The sequence below is a fragment of the Piliocolobus tephrosceles genome, chromosome 9 (genome assembly GCF_002776525.5).
Source record: "Piliocolobus tephrosceles isolate RC106 chromosome 9, ASM277652v3, whole genome shotgun sequence".
In the NCBI taxonomy this organism is placed as follows: domain Eukaryota; kingdom Metazoa; phylum Chordata; class Mammalia; order Primates; family Cercopithecidae; genus Piliocolobus; species Piliocolobus tephrosceles.
In genome coordinates this window covers 103409865-103427781 of record NC_045442.1, presented here as the reverse complement: position 1 = coordinate 103427781, position 17917 = coordinate 103409865, and the positions used below count along the sequence as shown (strand labels likewise).

The 17917-nt window shown below is 38.3% G+C and overlaps 1 protein-coding gene across 4 annotated transcripts in view; it reads right to left on the bottom strand.

Annotated features, from left to right (window-relative positions):
• Positions 1-13546: 13546 nt before the first annotated feature.
• The window catches only part of MPP7 (membrane palmitoylated protein 7), a 254323-nt gene continuing 249952 nt past the window's right edge, over positions 13547-17917 (bottom strand). For all 4 annotated transcript variants that reach the window (XM_023194630.3, XM_023194629.3, XM_023194632.3 and 1 more), the window contains one exon: positions 13547-16613. In XM_023194630.3, the coding sequence (XP_023050398.1) occupies positions 16434-16613 (180 nt within the window). In that variant the 3' untranslated portion in view covers positions 13547-16433. The remainder of the gene's footprint in view (positions 16614-17917) is intronic.

The following is a 17917-nucleotide window of genomic DNA, read 5'->3' as shown; positions in this document are numbered from 1 at the left end:
TGAGCAGAAAATTCTGCCTTCTAATTTATGAAGAAAATTAAGGTCACTTGAATGCTCTCATCAATCCCCTCCTCAGATGCGGAGGTGGCTCTCCTGTGCCCTCAACCTTCCACCTTCCCACGCCTCACAGTCTCCCTCTCCTTAAAACACTCCATTATTGCCTGTATCTTCAGCCTCTCCCTGTCTGCACTCTCCTTGCCTTCAATCTGTAAATATGTTCAAATCTGCTATCCTAAAACATCCCTCCCCCTGACACACAGCTTCCCTGGTGTATGTCCAGCCTCTATCTACTGCCATTTTTGTTCAAACCTTGTGGCAAGTGGTGTACATTTACTGTTTTCATTGCCCCACCTCCCAGTGCACTTTAGTCTGACTTCTCCCTTCACCATTTATCTGAAAATGTCCTCATTAGAGTTGCCAAGGGGCACCCATGCTGAATCCAAGGGACGCTATTCATCCTTACTTTCCTTAAGTTCTCTGTTGTACTTGACATCATCAGTCATTCCTTTTTTTCTCAATGTCTTCTACTCCTGTGACCTCTGTGGTTCACTCCCTTTCTCTTCACCCTTCTAGCTTTTCCTTGACTGCCTCCTTTTATCTCTTCTCCTCTGGGTACCTTGTAAAAGTTGGTGCTACCTGGGATCCTGTCTTTAGCATGTTGTTCCTTTCCTCTTATACTCTGTCTATGGATGACCTCAACCACTCTCATGCCTCCACAAGGACCAGTGTTCCATGGACTTCAGAATCTGGATACCCATGCCAGATCTTCCCCTAAGCTTCAGGCTTATGCATCCAACTGCCTCCTGGACATCACACTGCTATTCTATATGCATTTCATGTTCAGTATGTCTACAACTGAGCTAATAATCCTTCCACCTCCACCAGATCTTCCTTTTATATTTTCTTGTTCAATGGGCAACAGTATCCACTCACTCACATTAGAAACCTGTCTCTTCCCTCTTTTCATCTCTCTAATCAAGCATACATCCCACAGATTTTGCCTACCAAAGAGTTCCAGACTCTGACATCTCCTGTCCATCTCCAGCACTAGTTTGAATCGTTATTCCTTTCCCCGTGAATTAGGTCTTCCTCCTCCTTTTCAAATCAAGCCCCTTATAAGCCTCCAGAGGGCATAATACGTAAACATAGCAAAAAACAATCCCACCACTTCCCACTACATTGAGATTCCTTCATTGTCTTCCCATTGCTAACTACAGTGTTTCTCAAAGCATCAACCAGAGAACATCTGCATCAGGCTCACCTAAGAGTTTGTGACTAAGCTGATTTCTGAACCTTACACCAGTCTTACCAAATCATGATCTCCAGCTTTCCTAGAAATCTGACTTTGCCATACGTACCTCAGTGAGGCACATGTTAAAGTTTTGGACACTCTGTGTACAGCAGACCCTTCTGATCTTGCCTCTTGTCTCTCCAATCTCCTTTTGGTTTGTTTGTTGGTTGGTTGGTTTGAGACAGTTGCTCATGCTGTTGCTCAGGCTGAAGTGTAGTGGTGCAATCACGACATACTGCAGCCTCATCCTCCTAGGCTCAAGCAATCTTCCCACCTCAGCCTCCCGAGTAGCTGTAACCACAAGCAAGCACCACCTGGCTAATTTATTACTGTTATTATTATTATTTGATAGAGATGGGGTCTCACTACATTGCCCAGGTTCATCTCAAACTCCTAGGCTTAAGCAATCCTGCTGTCTCCACCTCCCAAAGTGCTGGGATTGCAGGATTGAGTCACTGCATTCAGCCCAATCTCATTTTTCTTCTTACTAGTCCCTGACTTTAGCTCCAGACTTTGGTAATCTGAAATGCCTGCATTTTACTACACTAAGTGTGTCTCACTTCCATGACTTTGGTCATGCCACTGCATGAAGTACCCCCTGGTTCCTGCCTTTCACCCCCACTGTCCCTTTGCTTGCTAAACTCCTATTTATTCACAGACATTCAGCTCACATCTCCCCTCTCACAGCAATCCTTAATTTTCTTTTTGTTGTTGTTGTTGTTGTTGTTGTTGTTGTTGTTGTTGTTGTTGTTGTTGTTGAGGTGGAGTCTCACTCTGTAGCCTGGGCTGGAGTACTGTGGCCGGATCTCAGTTCACTGCAAGCTCTGCCTCCCGGGTTCACGCCATTCTCCTGCCTCAGCCTCCCGAGTAGCTGGGACTACAGGCGCCCGCCACCTCGCCCGGCTAGTTTTTTGTATTTTTTTAGTAGAGACGGGGTTTCACCGTGTGTTAGCCAGGATGGTCTCGATCTCCTGACCTCGTGATCCGCCCGTCTCGGCCTCCCAACAATCCTTAATTTTCTACCCTCCCAACCCCTCTTCTCTCCCACCTCTTATCCCTTTGTTCAGTGGGTTAGATCCTCTTTGGAGCTTCTACATACATATCTCTACTATTGCTCTTACCACCCAATCTCATTATTCCCAGTCTGGGTGCCTATTTCTCCCTTTACAACATGAGCACCTTGAATCAGGAACTGTCTGCTAGTCAGCTCACTAATCCCCACCTCAGGCACAGGCTGGATGTATAACAGGCACTCAATAAATGGTTCTTCCATAAATGAAGTGTGCACACTTGCTCTATTGATCCTCGTTAGCTGCTTCTTTGCTACAAAAATGGAAAACTGTTCATAATGCAAACAGGCAAAGACACAGAGATAGGTCCCAAATGGTAAGACAGCAAGGAGAAGGTGGAAAGTGAGATTATTAGTGGTGGTGTTAAGGATGAACAGAAGTGTGAGATGCTCCAAAGGAACATTAAGCTCACTGCACTGGTTGAGGAAAGAAATGATGAACTTTTGCACAAAGGCAGCAGCAGAGAAAGTGGAGAGGAGAAGATGGAGCTAAAAGACTTCTCATAGGAGTTGGTGGCTGAATGTTAGAAGTGAGTGAGTGTACTGCTTTTCTACTGCTGTGTAACATGTGACCACAAACTTATCAGTTCAGAACAACATTCATTTTTAGCTCACATTTCTGCAGGTCAGAAGTCCAGGCATGGCATGACTGAGATCCCTGCTCAGGGTCTCACAAAGCTTAAGTCAAGGTATGAGCAGGGCTTACTGCTCATCTCATTTGGAGCTCAGGGTCTTCCTCCAAGCTCAAGTGGACATTGGCAGAATTCGGTTTCTTGCAGCTGCGGGACTGAGATCCTAGCATTCTTGCTGAATGCCAGCAGGTGGGAGGATAAGGGGGGTCTCAGCTCCTAGAGGCCACTTGCATTCCTTGTGTGTGACCTCCTCCATCTTCAAAGCCAGTAACAGAGAATCTCTGTACCATCAACTCTCTCTCATGCTTCCAATTTCTTTCTTTAGGAAAAGCCTGACCTCTTTTAAGGTCTCACCTGATTAGGCCAGGATAATCTCCCTTTGTTAAGGTAGACAAATTTGGAAACTTAATTGCAGATGTAAAATTTCTTCCTAGCAGTATCTAGATTAGCTCTTGGTTAAAGAACTGGGAGAAGGTGCGTGTACATCATGAGAGGAAGATCCTGGAGGTCATCTCAGAATTCTGCAACCAAGGTGAAGGATAGGTAGTGGTTAGGTTAAACTGTGAGTCTTCTAGCTGGACACATTGGAGCAACAATGGAGCCTTTAGCAAAGTTTGAGAATACAGGAAGTGGAAGAGTTTTGGTGGGAAGGTGAGTTAAAATTTAGATTCGTGAAATACAGAGCTACAGAGAAAAAACATATTAACTGAGTAATTTTTGTATATAAGAAATGCCTCTTGCCAGCCTACTTTGTAAGGGCTGAGCTCCAAAAGTATTATTTTCAGCAGTATAAAGTTATTGGTGGAAAAAAATAAATTGTTAAAGGGAAGTGATCTTTAGGAAATATGGGGCTAAAAGAGGTAAACTTTATAAAAATATTTTGCTCAGCTTGGCTATCTAAAAGTTCTCAGGAATATCCTTGAACTCATAATGGGTGGTAAATGTGCCTGAAAATTGGGGGTCAGATTTTTATTCCCTAATTCTTAAGAGAACCTAGGCCGGGTGCAGCGGCTCATGCCTGTAATAACAGCACTATGGGAGGCCGAGGGGGGCAGATTACTGAGGTTGGGAGTTTGAGACCATCCTGGCTAACATGGAGAAACCCCATCTCTACTAAAAATACAAAATTAGCCAGGCGTGGTGGTGTGTGCCTGTAATCCCAGCTACTCGGGAGACTGAGGCAGGAGAATTGCTTGAACCTGGCAGGGAGGTTGCAGTGAGCCGGGATCACACCACTGCACTCCAGCCTGGGCGACAGAGCCAGACTCCATCCAAAAAAAAAAAAAGAGAGAGAGAGAACTTGACCCCAGGTTTTCATTACAGTTGGTATTTCTACCTCGTGGCAGGAAATGGCAGCCAGCTGGATAATGGCCTTGCATATTTCCATCCACTGAAGACCTCAACGTGAAAAGTTACAAGGTGATTTTCCTTCTTCCTCAAACCTCCCCAAAAGTCTAGAATACCAAGGTCACACAGCAGCAGCAGCACTTCCAGAGACTACTGAATGGCCTTGCGTTGTCTAGTTGAATACATTTCCATGATTCCTCCCATGTTTCCATGAATTATCCAATCCCAGGTATTGCAGGCAGGAGAGAGGAAACCAATATAACGAAACATTTTCTGCATTCATCTTGCAGGCAGAGGGACGCAAGGAAGATAAAGTTAAGGGCAAATAATTAGATGCAATCTGACCTGAGGCTAATGGAGATATAAATAAGGTGCTGGGGAGCTCCAAGGACAAAGATGAGGCTCAAAATCCTGCCAGAGAATGGATTATAAAATACTTTTTAAAATATCAGGTGTGGGTTGTCTTGTCTTGTTTTGTTTTGTAGATGTCTGGAAGCCAAGTCTCTACATTGTTTTTTCTTCTTTTTTTTTTCCAGAATTTTTATCTCATTAAAAAAACTTCATTAAGGTTGAGTACAAGAAACTTCAAAATATTTGAAGTGTATAATTTGATCAGTTTTGACAAGTGTATACACCTGAGAAATCATTGCACAATTAAAATAATAAACATATTCATTATTCCCAAATGTTTACTTGTACCCACTGGTAATCCCTCTTTTTCTCCCCATCCCCTCCCACATATCCTGGCAATCACTAAACTACATTTTGTTATTTTAGATTGCTTTACATTTTCCAGAATTTTCTATAAATGGAACCATATCGTATGTGCTCGCTCTCTCTCTCTCTCTCTCTCGGTCTGTTTCCTTCAGCGTAACGATTTTGAGATTCATCCATACTGACTGCATGTTTCACTAGTGTATTCATTTTTATTGTGGAGTGCCATTCCTTTGTATGGATAGACCATGATTTGTTTACTCTTTAGCCTGTTGATAGATATTGAGTTTGTTTCCAGTTTGAGGCAATTACAAACAATGCTGGTACGGACATTTGTGTACAAGTCTTTATGTGAATGTGTGCTTCCATTTCTCTTTGGTAAACGTCTAGGAATTAAATAGTTGCACTACATAGTAGTGTATTTAATTTCAGAAACTGCAAAGTTGTTTTCCAGAGCGGCTGCATCATCCCCACAGTGCCCCTTCCCAAAGTGCACCATCCCTACAGCACTTGCCATGATCAGTCTTTTTAATTGTAATCAACCTGATAGATGAATAATGGTGTCTCATTGTGATTTCAATTTGCATTTCCCCGTTGACTAATAAGGTTGAGCATCTTTCTAGATATGCTTATTGGATAGTTATATATATATATATATTCAAATCATTTGCCCATTTGTTTATTGAGCTGTAAGACACTGAAGAAATTTAAGCAAGAGAGTATCATAATCAAATTTATGTTTTAGAAAAATCACTCAAGCAGGAAATATTGAAGATAAATGACAGGGTAAAACTGCAGAAGAGGAGCCAGTTAGAGTATGTTGAAATAAGTCCAGCAAGAGATGATGAGTTAGTGACAGTGGGTGAAGAAGAGGCATCTCTGGTACAAAACTGACAGGTACCACGGTGGCCTTTTTCCATGTGAGAGTTAATCAACAGAAAGAAATTCTAGGGGCTGGGTATGGTGGCTCACACCTGTAATCCTGGCACGTTGAGAAGCCAAGGCAGGGAGATTGCCTGAGGCCAGAAGTTTGGGAAAAGCCTGGGCAACATAGTAAGACCCTGTCTCTACTACGTCTGTCTCTCTCTCTACTGTGTGTGTGTGTATATATATATATATATACACACACATATGATACATATATACATATTATTTTTCATTTTTCTTGAACTCTAGATCCTCATTTCCAGGTGAATCAGATTTCTTTTTTTAATTTTTTTAGAAACAAGGTCTCGCTCTGTCACCCAGGCTGGAGTACAGTGGCACAATCACAGCTCACTGCAGCCTTGAACTCCTGTGCTCAAGTCATCCTCTTGCCTCAGCCTCTTCCACCATGAGTAAAGCTCCCTGAAGCCCACACTAGAAGCAGATGCTGGCACCATGCTTCTTGTAGAGCCTGCAGAACCTCTTTTCTTTATATTATAAATTACCTAGTCTCAGGTATTTCTTTATAGCCATGCAAAACACAATGCTAAATAAAAACCAATTCAAATAACAGAAAAGTACATTCTTATCAGCACCTCCACACTCCCAGGTGTATATACACCATTAACAATTGATTTGTACCTTTCCATACCATTTAATATGTACCTTTACATATGAGAATGTAACATCCTTCCATGCCAATATATACACACGATTTTTATGTACATTATAATATATATTATTATATACATAGATTATATAATATATAATATATACACGTATTATAATGTACCTAATACATATTATATATAGTATACATATTGTGTATAATATATAATAAATATATTTTTGATATATTACTTATAAGTAATACTATATATTGTATTATAATACACAATATTATATATCTTTTTGCATTATATACCTTTTGCATTATATATATACCTTTTTGCGTTAATAATATAATGCAAAAAACCACCCCATATTTTAAAACCGTGATATAGTAGTCAAAACTATATTATATCATTGTTTGTTATTCCCTAACAAGAGATTGATTTAAATTTTTTTCCACAATAAATTCTACTGTGATTAACATTGCTACACAAATATGAGTGTGCATGGAAGCCATTTGGTTCAGGGACATGGCATGAGTATTATAACATTTGATGGAACTGCAAAATTGGCCTCCAAAAATTCTTTAGCAATTTGAAGTCCATCATTGATTATAATAATAGCTAACATCTACTGAACATTTACCCGATGCCAAGCACTGTCCTAAGGGCTTTAGGTAGAGTATTTTAATGAGCCCTATTGTATTAATCTTATTATTCCTTCTGTTTTATAGATTAGGAAATGAAGGTTCAAGAAGGTTAAGTAGTTTGCATGATGTAATAGCTAGGAAATGGTATAGCAATGATTTGAATGTAAATCCTTCTTATTTAGTATTGTCCTAAGTTTTCCTGATTCTTTTACTTATTTTGCTTGTATTCATGCCTTCTTCATTCATGAATTTATTTTCAATGCTGAAGTGCATCTTTGAGCCTTTACTTCCAGGAAGAATATAGGTGTGGTAAAAACATCTGAGCTTATTTATTGTTGCTCCTAATGATAGTCTGAATGGTTACAGAACTCTAGGCTTAGACTTATTTTCCCCACAGTATATGATATGGGTTTTGTCATCTACTATCCTATTGCAGATGAGATGTTTGAGGCCTAGCAGATTTTGTATTTCTTTATAAGTAACAGCTCTCTCTCCTCTCTCTCTCTCCTCCCTCTCCCCACCTCTGTGTGTATATATATACACACACATATATATGTACATACACACATATATATTAGTTCATTCTCACAAACTGCTATAAAGAAATACCTGAGATTGTGTAATTTATAAAGGAAAGAGGTTTGATTACTCACAGTTCCACAGGCTATACAGGAGGCATGGCTGGGGAGGCCTCAGGAAACTTACAATCATGGTGGAAAGGGAAGCAGGCACATCTTACATGACGGTAGGTGAGAGAGAGAGAGTGTGTGGAAGTAAAGGGGGAAGAGCCCCTTATAAAGCCATCAGATCTCCTGAGAACTCACTCATCATCACAAGAACAGCATGGGGGAAACTGCCCCCATGATCCAATCACCTCCCACCAGGTCTCTCCCTCAATACCTGGGGATTACAATTCAAGATGAGATTTGGGTGGGGACACAAAGCCTATCCATATCACTCTCTCTCTTTCTCTTTCTCTGAGCTTATAGGATTCTCTATTACAGGAGGTCACAAATTCCAGGAAGAAGTATCTGGATCTTTTTGCAACACTGTAGTAGGTCAGTGAATGGAGATTTAAGTCTGAAGATGTTATCCTCAATTTAGGGAAACTTACTGTATTGCTCATTTCATGTCTTTAGCTTAATAGGAAATCCTATTAGGTGGACAGTGGGTCTCTTGGATCTACTATCCATGTCTCAAAATATACTGTTTTCATCCCTTATCTTTTAAAAATTATGTTCTCGAAGAATCTATCAGGTTAATCTTTTGATTTAATATTTAGGTCTGTGGTAATGTCCATTATTTTATTCAATCGTATTCTTTTTGAAAATATTTTAACATTACAGTTATTTTCATCTTTAACAGTCTGTTCATAGAAGTAGTATGTCTGGGGGTACTAATTTATGCTGTTACATATTAATTACCCTAAAATATTAAAACAGGATGAGCCGGTGAACTTCAAAGGGGAAAAACAGATGGGATTTAAATGGCCACATATCAGAAGCAGCGAGACTCCACCTAGCCCACACAGGGATCCCTTTCTGTAAAAGAAATGTTGTAATATTCCTTTTGCTGTCCTGAAATGAAGTCCACTGGAATAATCTACATCAACGGCAAGAAACCCCATTGTAAAGGAAGAGATAAACAAAAGGAAAACTATTGAAAATAAGACATATTTTCGTACATAAAGGCTCAAGCAGCACTTCTGTAGAAGAAAACAGAAATTGAATGGATGTAGTTACTGTGTATGCCACAGCGAAGGTGTGGACAAACGAGAGGGGTCAGTGGAGACTCAAATGCCATGAGTTGCATTGCAATTGGTGACATGATGTTCCAAAATGGTAAAAAAAAAAAAAAAAAAAAAAAACCTCTTAGTAAAGTTCTGAAAAAAAAAAAGAAGTACAATCTCCCTTTGATTTACATGGTAGTGCATTCCTGGAAAATTCAGTGTATATAATAACCTAGCCAAAATACAGTACCACTCGTGTTATTCTTTCCCGAGTTGCTTGAGCCAATGTTTATTTTTATTTTTTTCTTAGAAAAGTTTTTAAAGCGACAAATTTTCTTGAGCTCAGTTTTACTCAGATTCCATAGATTCTGATTTCAGTGTTATTTTCTGGATAATCTGTAATTTCATTTTTATTTCCTTGATCAGAATACCCTAATTTTTTTTATTTCTAGGTCCCTTTTCAGTTTATATTTGCTATTTGCTTCTAGTTCTATTGGATTAGGGTCATAAAATGTAATTTGAGGTATTTAAGTATTTTGGAGTTTAATGAGGCTTTTCTGTGGCCTACTTTAGAATTTCGTTTTGTAAATGCTCAATGAGATGTAATCTCATTTTCAGGACAAAATTCTCTTTCCATAGCTATGATATAGCTATGAAAACAATTCCCTGTGGGACTAAAATTAAATACAAAGAATCTAAAAGAGAATCCATAAAATGCTATGACATCAGCCTGAAGAATTATGACATTCAGACCCTCTATAACCATTTTTCTTCACGGTCTGAAAGATGTGTTTTACAGATTATCAAGTAATGTGGTTTTGTTGATTATGTTTCTCACGTTTTGTTTTAGGCCTTCAATGCTCTTCTTGTAGTGGCTCATAGCATTAATTACTAAAGAGTAACTTTTTGACCCAATTAATAAGCATTGACTTCAACTCTGGTTTTTTGTTTTGTTTTGTTCTTTTGTGCTCTCTGCTTTCTGTCTGCATCTGCCTGGCATATTGTAGTTAATCCTCTCACTTAAAATCTTTCTCATCTGGAAGCATACAGTTGGTTTCATTTTTCAATGTAGTTGAAACGTCTCAATACATGAATTTATGCCATTTAAATCTCTTGTTAGAGATACAGTTGGTCTTGCTTCTGTCATCTCATTTTATGGATTCTCTTTTTGATTCTTTGTATTTAATTATAGTCCCACTGGAAATTGCTTTCAATTTTTTTTTGTTTTGTCGTTTTTTGAGACAGGGTCTCTCACTCCATCACCCAGGCTGGAGTGCAGTGGCGCGATCACGGCTCACGGCCGTGACTTCCCAGGCTAAAATGATCCTCCCACCTCAGCTTCCTGAGTAGCTGGGACTACCAGTGCTTGCCACCATTCCCGGCTCTTTTTTTTTCCTTTTTTCTTTGTAGATACAGGGTTTCACCATGTTGCCCAAGCCGGTCACATTCTTAAAAAATAATTACTTAACTGATATTTACGTACATTTATATTGCTTCCTTCCTCTTCCATCCTCCGTTATTGTGATATCTTCTAGATTCCTAATAGTAATATATTTTCAAAAGTTTTTACTTTATGCTACATTGCATTCCTTTAACATTTACAGCAATAGATGTTTTGTAGCTATATGTTGTAGTTATTCAAATATATTTCTATTTAGAACTTTTCTATGTTTAAGTGAAACTGATGATCACAAACAGCTTATCTACAACTAAGTAGCAATGCCTGGCACAGAGCAAGGGCTTAACAAATGGAACCTTTTGGTATAATTCTTGTCCGAATCAAATTAAACAATTAAACAAGCATTACTTTGTTTGAAATGGTAGACTCTGCAGTGTTTAGTCAGCCTGTTAATTTATAACATATTTTGAGTGACTAATAGAGCACAACCATCATACATTTGTAAATCCAAAAACATTAAGAACAAATTTTTTCTGAACTTGAATTTTAAGGTTAAATTCTTATCCATATTGAGCAAGAAAAAGAAATGAAATCTGAGAAAAATAAAATTTAAATGGAATGTCTTGCATTGGACCATTCTATTGACGCTTAGTAACTGTATCAAAGCAGGGCGTGTGATCGCTGAGCAAAAGGACAACTTTTGCTAAGTGAAAAGTAGATATTGAGAATGGCCTGAGTTGCTCATGAATACTGTTTCAAATTAGGAGTGCTTTCAGCAGCAAGGAAGCCATGACTTAAACCATCAGAACATTTTTTTTTTTTTTTTAATTTAACAGTTAGAGGAAGGAAGTCCCAGGATTGGTGCAGCAGTTCAATATTATGGATTTAGGATCTTTTACACTCAGTCATCCTTAGTACATTGGCCTTTATCATCCTCTGATGCGGGGTTAGGATTACAGCCGTCATGTTGACAAGCATCACAACATAATTGAGCATCTCAAGCAGAAAGACGAGGATAGCCCCATAAAGGATTTTCATTTCATGCAGTTGTTTGTTTAAATCAGGGAAATGTGTCTTTCTCATAGCTCCTCCAACAGACATGACCTGGAACTGGTAGCATGACCGGCCCAGATAAATCACTACAAAGATATTATCATGATTGACTGAGGACAGTCTTGAATAGGGACTGGAACTCAGGCAGACTTAACAGAAAATTTCGTAGTATGCTATCTAAGCTTTTTATATATTTCTGATAACAGCCATTGTTTGAAGATGAACCCACTTATACAGGCATGGAAACATAAAGTTGTATCTGACTAAAGCAACCGTGTTTTGAGAAAATTCTTCACCAACTGCGTGTGCATGAGTGTGAACAATCACTCCCCTAATTACCCAAATCTTAACTTGTTCCCAGCTTTAGCTCAACTTACAGAACCCATGAAGCACAATGCAGTGGAAACAGCATGGAGCGGAAGGACGCCAGATGACATTCCATCCCTGATTTCACTCCTCATCACCAATGTCACCCTGGGCAAGGCACTCCAGCCCTGCTGCTCAGTTTGCTCCACTGTAAAATATGAAGATAATATCTTCCATGTAAGATAGTTGTGGTATTACATGAGATCATGTATGGAAATTATAAAGATGTTCTATGATTAATAAGTATAATTTGGCCAGGCAGTGATTAGGCCTATGTGTGTAAGATAGTTCTTTTGGACAAAAGTAAAATATTTTCTGCCCTCCAGAAGCTTAAGTGTAACTAAACATGCATTTGGGGATACAAGGGTGGCAGCAGAAGAAACGGCATTAATACAATTAAGGGACATTTCTAATTGTTATCAGTTACATTGCATACCCAGTGGTTAAAAATAAAAATTGGTTCCCTTCCTATTGGGGATTACCTAATTAGTTCCTGATGTATCACTTGGCAGGAAGCTATGACATTTTTAAAAAAAATAATAAAGCTTCTGGCCAGATGCAGTGGCTCACGCCTGTAACCCCAGCACTTTGGGAGGCCAAGGCTAGTGGATCACGAGGTCAGGAAATCGAGACCATTGTGGCTAGCACGGTAAAACCCCATCTCTACTAAAAATATAAAAAATTAGCTGGGTGCGGTGGTGGGTACCTGTAGTCCCGGCTCCTCGGGAGGCTGAGGCAGAAGAATGGCGTGAACACGGGAGGCGGAGCTTGCAGTGAGCTGAGATAGCGCCACTGGCACTCCAGCCTGGGCGACAGAGTGAGGCTCCATCTCAAAAAAATAAAAAATAAAGGTTCTAATAAATTATTTATTGTAAACTTCCAGTGGGTTTACTAATAGGGAAACTGTTTATGTAGGGTGGTTGAGAATACTTACACAGCTATTTTTAAATTGTGTGATGTGATAATGACCATTATACAACAGGAGCTCACAATTTTTAAACAATTCTGTCCCAGGTTTTGTTCTAAGGATACACGGATTCTTTCATTTCATGCCCACACTAATCCCATGGGGTAATCACTGTTCTTACCCCTATTTTTTTCTGATGAGAAAATGGAAAACAGAGAGGTTCAATGATTTTCCCAAGGCTGCAGAGCTGGAAACAGGCAAAACCAGAATGTGAACTGAAGAATTCTGACTCCAGATCCCATGCTCTTAAATGCTTTTAAATGCTCTTAAGAGCAACCTTTCTGTGGATGCAGAGCTGGGGCTAACTGGCTCGAGGACTGAAGCAAGGCCAATGCTAGCTAGTTTGCATAGCAGGTAACAATTTGTTCCTAAACGCACGGTTGTAAAAGCTGAGTTTCGCCTAACTGGAGCTCAGGAACAGGATGTGTGTGACACTGATTCCTAGTGGGGAGGAGGAGAGGAGGTGGGGAGTGGGGGAGGTGTGTTCCCATCATTGATGGTCCTAATTCTTCCTTCCCACTGAGGTTCTCCACATTTTTAAATTGCTGGGCTGTATGGGTAAGAACAACACTAGTGAATTCCATCTCTCCAACAGCCTTGATGAAAGCAGTGTTTGACTGAAAAAAAATATGAAATTTAATTTTAGACATGGCAAGTTCAATTACATCACTTCATATCACAGTAGAAAATAGAATTTGTTCTACCATGGGAAATAATATAATGGAATAGATCAGAATAGTAGTATAATAAAATAGAATATCCAAGTGCAAAAACAATTTTCAAGTAAGTACACACATTGTTTGAAGGTACTTTATTAAGATCAAAGATTTTTCATTACATTTATTTATAAATCCTTCCTAGTCAAAATAAAATAAATAATAAAAATCTGTATCTTTAGAAAGATTTTAACAACATAGTTTTGTTAAGTCTGAGAAGGTTTGTCAATTTCAAATTATTACAGTTTAGATACATTCAATCATTACACAATACCAGGAAGGTCAGCCTTAGAGATACCAAGAATTCCATATTGGTCAGTAAAATAAGGGTAAAAAATTAAATTTTAATTTCACCTTTTTATGTTTAATTGACTATAGTCAATAATAGGAGTACAGAATTTCCTTGTTGGTCTTGAATTTTAAATACATGAATTTTAAAAAGTGAACATTCCTCTTCTCTTACATAGTGACTCCAACTGAGAGAGCTGGTTTCTGAAGGGAGGAGTGCTATTCTCCCTGCTGGAGAAGGAGGCTGGGGGAAGAAAGTTCAGAATTCAGGGCCTTTCTGCTCGGAGTTGGCCCTGCTTTATTAAATTTTAATCGAGTATCTTTCTAAGCATCAAGATGGCCATGTAAACACCATTTTTAAGACTATGTCTACAGGCTGGGCATGGTGGATCACACCTGCAATCCCAGCACTTTGGGAGGCCAAGGCAGGAGGACTGCTTGAGCCCAGGAGTTCAAGACCAGCCTGAGCAACATAGCAAGACCCTGTCTCAAAAAAAAAAAAAAAAGTATACTACCTGATTTCTAAAATTGCCAAAGGGCCCCCTTTTATCCCCCATTATTTAAAAAATATTGTTCTAGCTCTGCCCTTAAATAAACAAAGGTCTGGACCTTTCTTTTTTAAAACATTATATTTTTATAACATCTTATTACCACCACCAAAAAAGGACTCAGTTTCTCCCACTTTACACTACATCTCTGTCCCCAAAGTAAATAACTGAAGCAATTATCTGCAATTTTTTTTTAAATGTGGGTATTTCAGGGTAAAGAATTTGGACTACCTAAATTACTCAGGCAATTGCCTGAATTATTACATATTTCCCATCATTCTCCGTACAAGAAGTCTTGATTTATAGAAAATTTTAGACAATGTTCAAAGAAGGAAATATGCTACCCAAACAATCTACTTAAGACTTCAGATTGGCAACCCTCCCTCTTTCATTTTTTAAAAACAAAATTTCTGCTATTTATTTAATACACTTAGAACTCACTGTCTGGATCCTGTTGTTATATAATACTTCGTCTGATTATCTATTTTGGTGTGACTATGTGTCAAGACCATTGGAGTGGTTTTTGTCTCTGTTTCTAACATGAACTTGACAAGTCTGAAGGAAAACCAGTGAATAATGCTATCAAATGTGCAGTGCACAGATCGTGCACTTGGATCTATCTGTGTAAAGCTCAAATATGTATATGGAATGTTGACCATGATTTATAAAACTACTCTTTTAAATTAGGACATCTTGACATACAATCAATTTATTTTATGAATAGCCCCATTTGATATTTAAAAAAATATGCCTTTCAAATATTTCATAAATATATAAAATTTTACTACATTCTATTTTTTTCACATGACATTTAAACTCTCTTTACAAATCAACAAAAAATAACATTTTTTTTTCCCTCTTTGAAAGTCACAGATGCAATGATTTTCGACTGGCAGGGCTTCACTGCATGCAAGAATGGCAGGATATGCTTTCTCTTATAGAACGTATAGACATTTCTAGCATTTTGAACTATATAATTCACTTGCTGAAAATCAGTAGTATCAAAGAAAAGTGAGAGACCCTATCTAAATATTTACAATATGAGAGTCTTTCTTAAACTTCTTTAACAAGAGCAAGGTTAGGATGGTGTCTGGACAGTGTTAACAATCATTTTGATGACAAAGAAATAACATTACATGAAAAGTTTTCTAAAATATATCTCAGAGCAATTTAAAGAGAGGGGTGATCTATTGCACATAGATGAAAAATAATCTTTAATTGTATCAGTAATACGTAAAACATGTTTTACATGTTTTAGAATAGAAATCCTTCTAATTTATTGGGAAAATCCAAAACCGGCTAAAATAACATTTTGGGTGACTTCATAAATTGTCTTCTGGGGATTTACAAATAAAAATATCCTTTGTAATCATTTCTTGCCACAAGACTACCATTCTAATATTAATCCCCACAAGGAAAGGCTTTTAGTTACATATACAATAACTGTTTAAAGTCTACTTTCCCTTATTAAATGTTTGTTGAGTCACTGACAGGTACTCAAAAGGACTTCTCAAGCTATATTATGAAGGTCATTCACTCAAGGTAAAATTTCAGTTACTCCTTTAAGGATTATTTTAAAATGCACACACTGTGAACGTATCGCGAATATGTAAGAAAAAGTCTATACTTTTTGAATAGTAGGAGGACGCCTTACTGCCTGCCCGGCTAAATCTGTGATGATCCACCCAGAAACAGCAAAGCTGACCTGTCTGTCTGAAGCTGCTCATGGCTGCTGAATTGATACCTTCAACAGCTAACATTCAAACTCAACGGCAGCAGCCACACCGGAGACCAGCAGAAGCGCTGAATTCCAATACATACTAAGCCTCTAGCCAGGTCTCTCTGAAAATTTCAGCCTCATCTTGGAGATAGAGCTGTATTAAAGACAACCAGAAAGTTGGAGGTTTTGCTTAGAATACAGTACCGTGCACATTTTGATTTCCGATCTTACACTCACACATGGTGTTTGAAATAAGGCTGTAAAAAGGTACAAACAAAACCAGCATTCAACTTGAATCAAGATTGTACATCTATGACAGTGATATAGATTTAAAAACCCTACTACCAAAACAGTAACTGATTTCATCATGCACTCTATAAAAAAAGACGATTATGGAAATTTCTCTTAGTTATGAATGTAACCAGCTCACTGGTACCCAATGGGTCTCTGTCTCTAATTTGTCAAAAGTTGTTTTGAGCTCATTGAATGCCACGGTGAGGTCATCATTTATTATAATTTTGTCAAAAAGATGACCATATTGACTTTCCATTATCTGTGCAGATTTAATCATTTCTTGAAAATCTTCTTCCTACAAAAGGAAGTATTAAAAAAATAATTGGTTAACCAGGCCATTACCTCACTTCACATCAATGCAAACATTCTACAATTGGTTTACCTAATGCTGTTCTGTGTTCAGTCTTTCCCCTCAGCCAGAAATAAAAGTCATCCTCTTTAACCACAAGTGCTTCAGAAGCCACAATTTCTAATACTATTTCTATGATTTGCTTGTAACAAAAAACTACTCTGGCAAGAGTCAAAACTCCTGCCTTAACTGAATTGCAGGATAATGAGTCAGTAAGTCATCATTATGTGGAAATGTCAGTATTAAAATAGCTAGTGGAGGAAAGAATTGTTTACTCTGATGTTTTGGCTGCATTATTTATGCTTATTCATAGGAAGGAATTTATAATATAAACTCCTTTTTCAGAGTTGGACAAATTTGTAAAAGGATGATTACCATGTTTTTTGTTTTTTGTTTTGAGACAGAGTCTCACTCTGTCGCCCAGGTTGGGGTGCAGTGGTGTAATCCCGGCTCACCACAACCTCTGCCTCCCAGGTCCAAGCAATTCTCCTGCCTCAGTCTCCTGAGTAGCTGGAATTACAGGAGTGCGCCGCCATGCCTGGCTAATTTTTATATTTTCAGTAGAGATGGAGTTTCACCATGTTGGCCAGGCTGGTCTGGAACTCCTGACCTCAAGCGATCCACCTGCCTCGGCCTCCCAAAGCGCTGGGATCACAGGCGTGAGCCACCGCACCCAGCTGATTACCATGTTCTTTCGATGTCTCATTAAAAGTGTTTCAAGAGCCTTCGTGTCTCACATTTTTAAAGCCAGGAACTATTTTAGTTGGCTATATAACATAAATGTAAGAGAGCCAAATCCTAAGAATATGTTATCCTTTCTTATCTTCATTGAGAAACCTTTAAGATGTCTAAATAGTACAATAAATCTTTATGTTGCAACATGCTGAAATAATTTGAGTCTGCATTTCATTGTCACATAAGATTTCACGATGACAGAAAATTTAATTTTAGTGTTGATCAAGAGCCTGAGTAACTAACAACGTATGACAGTACCTACTCAGAACGGATATGTACTGTTGGCATGTAAAAAAAAGGTATTTATCAAACATACTGGCAATCAGAAATGTGATCTGTATTTTGTAACTACAATGAACAGTTCAAAAATTAATATAGACTACAGTTAATGATGAGCTAATTAAGAGGGGGAAGAAAAAAATAAGCTCTTGACATTTAATTTCTTTGCTTTTGATTTTTGGCCCAAAGGTAGAATATATTAAGATTAAGAACAAAAACAATAAAAGGTCTTGCCA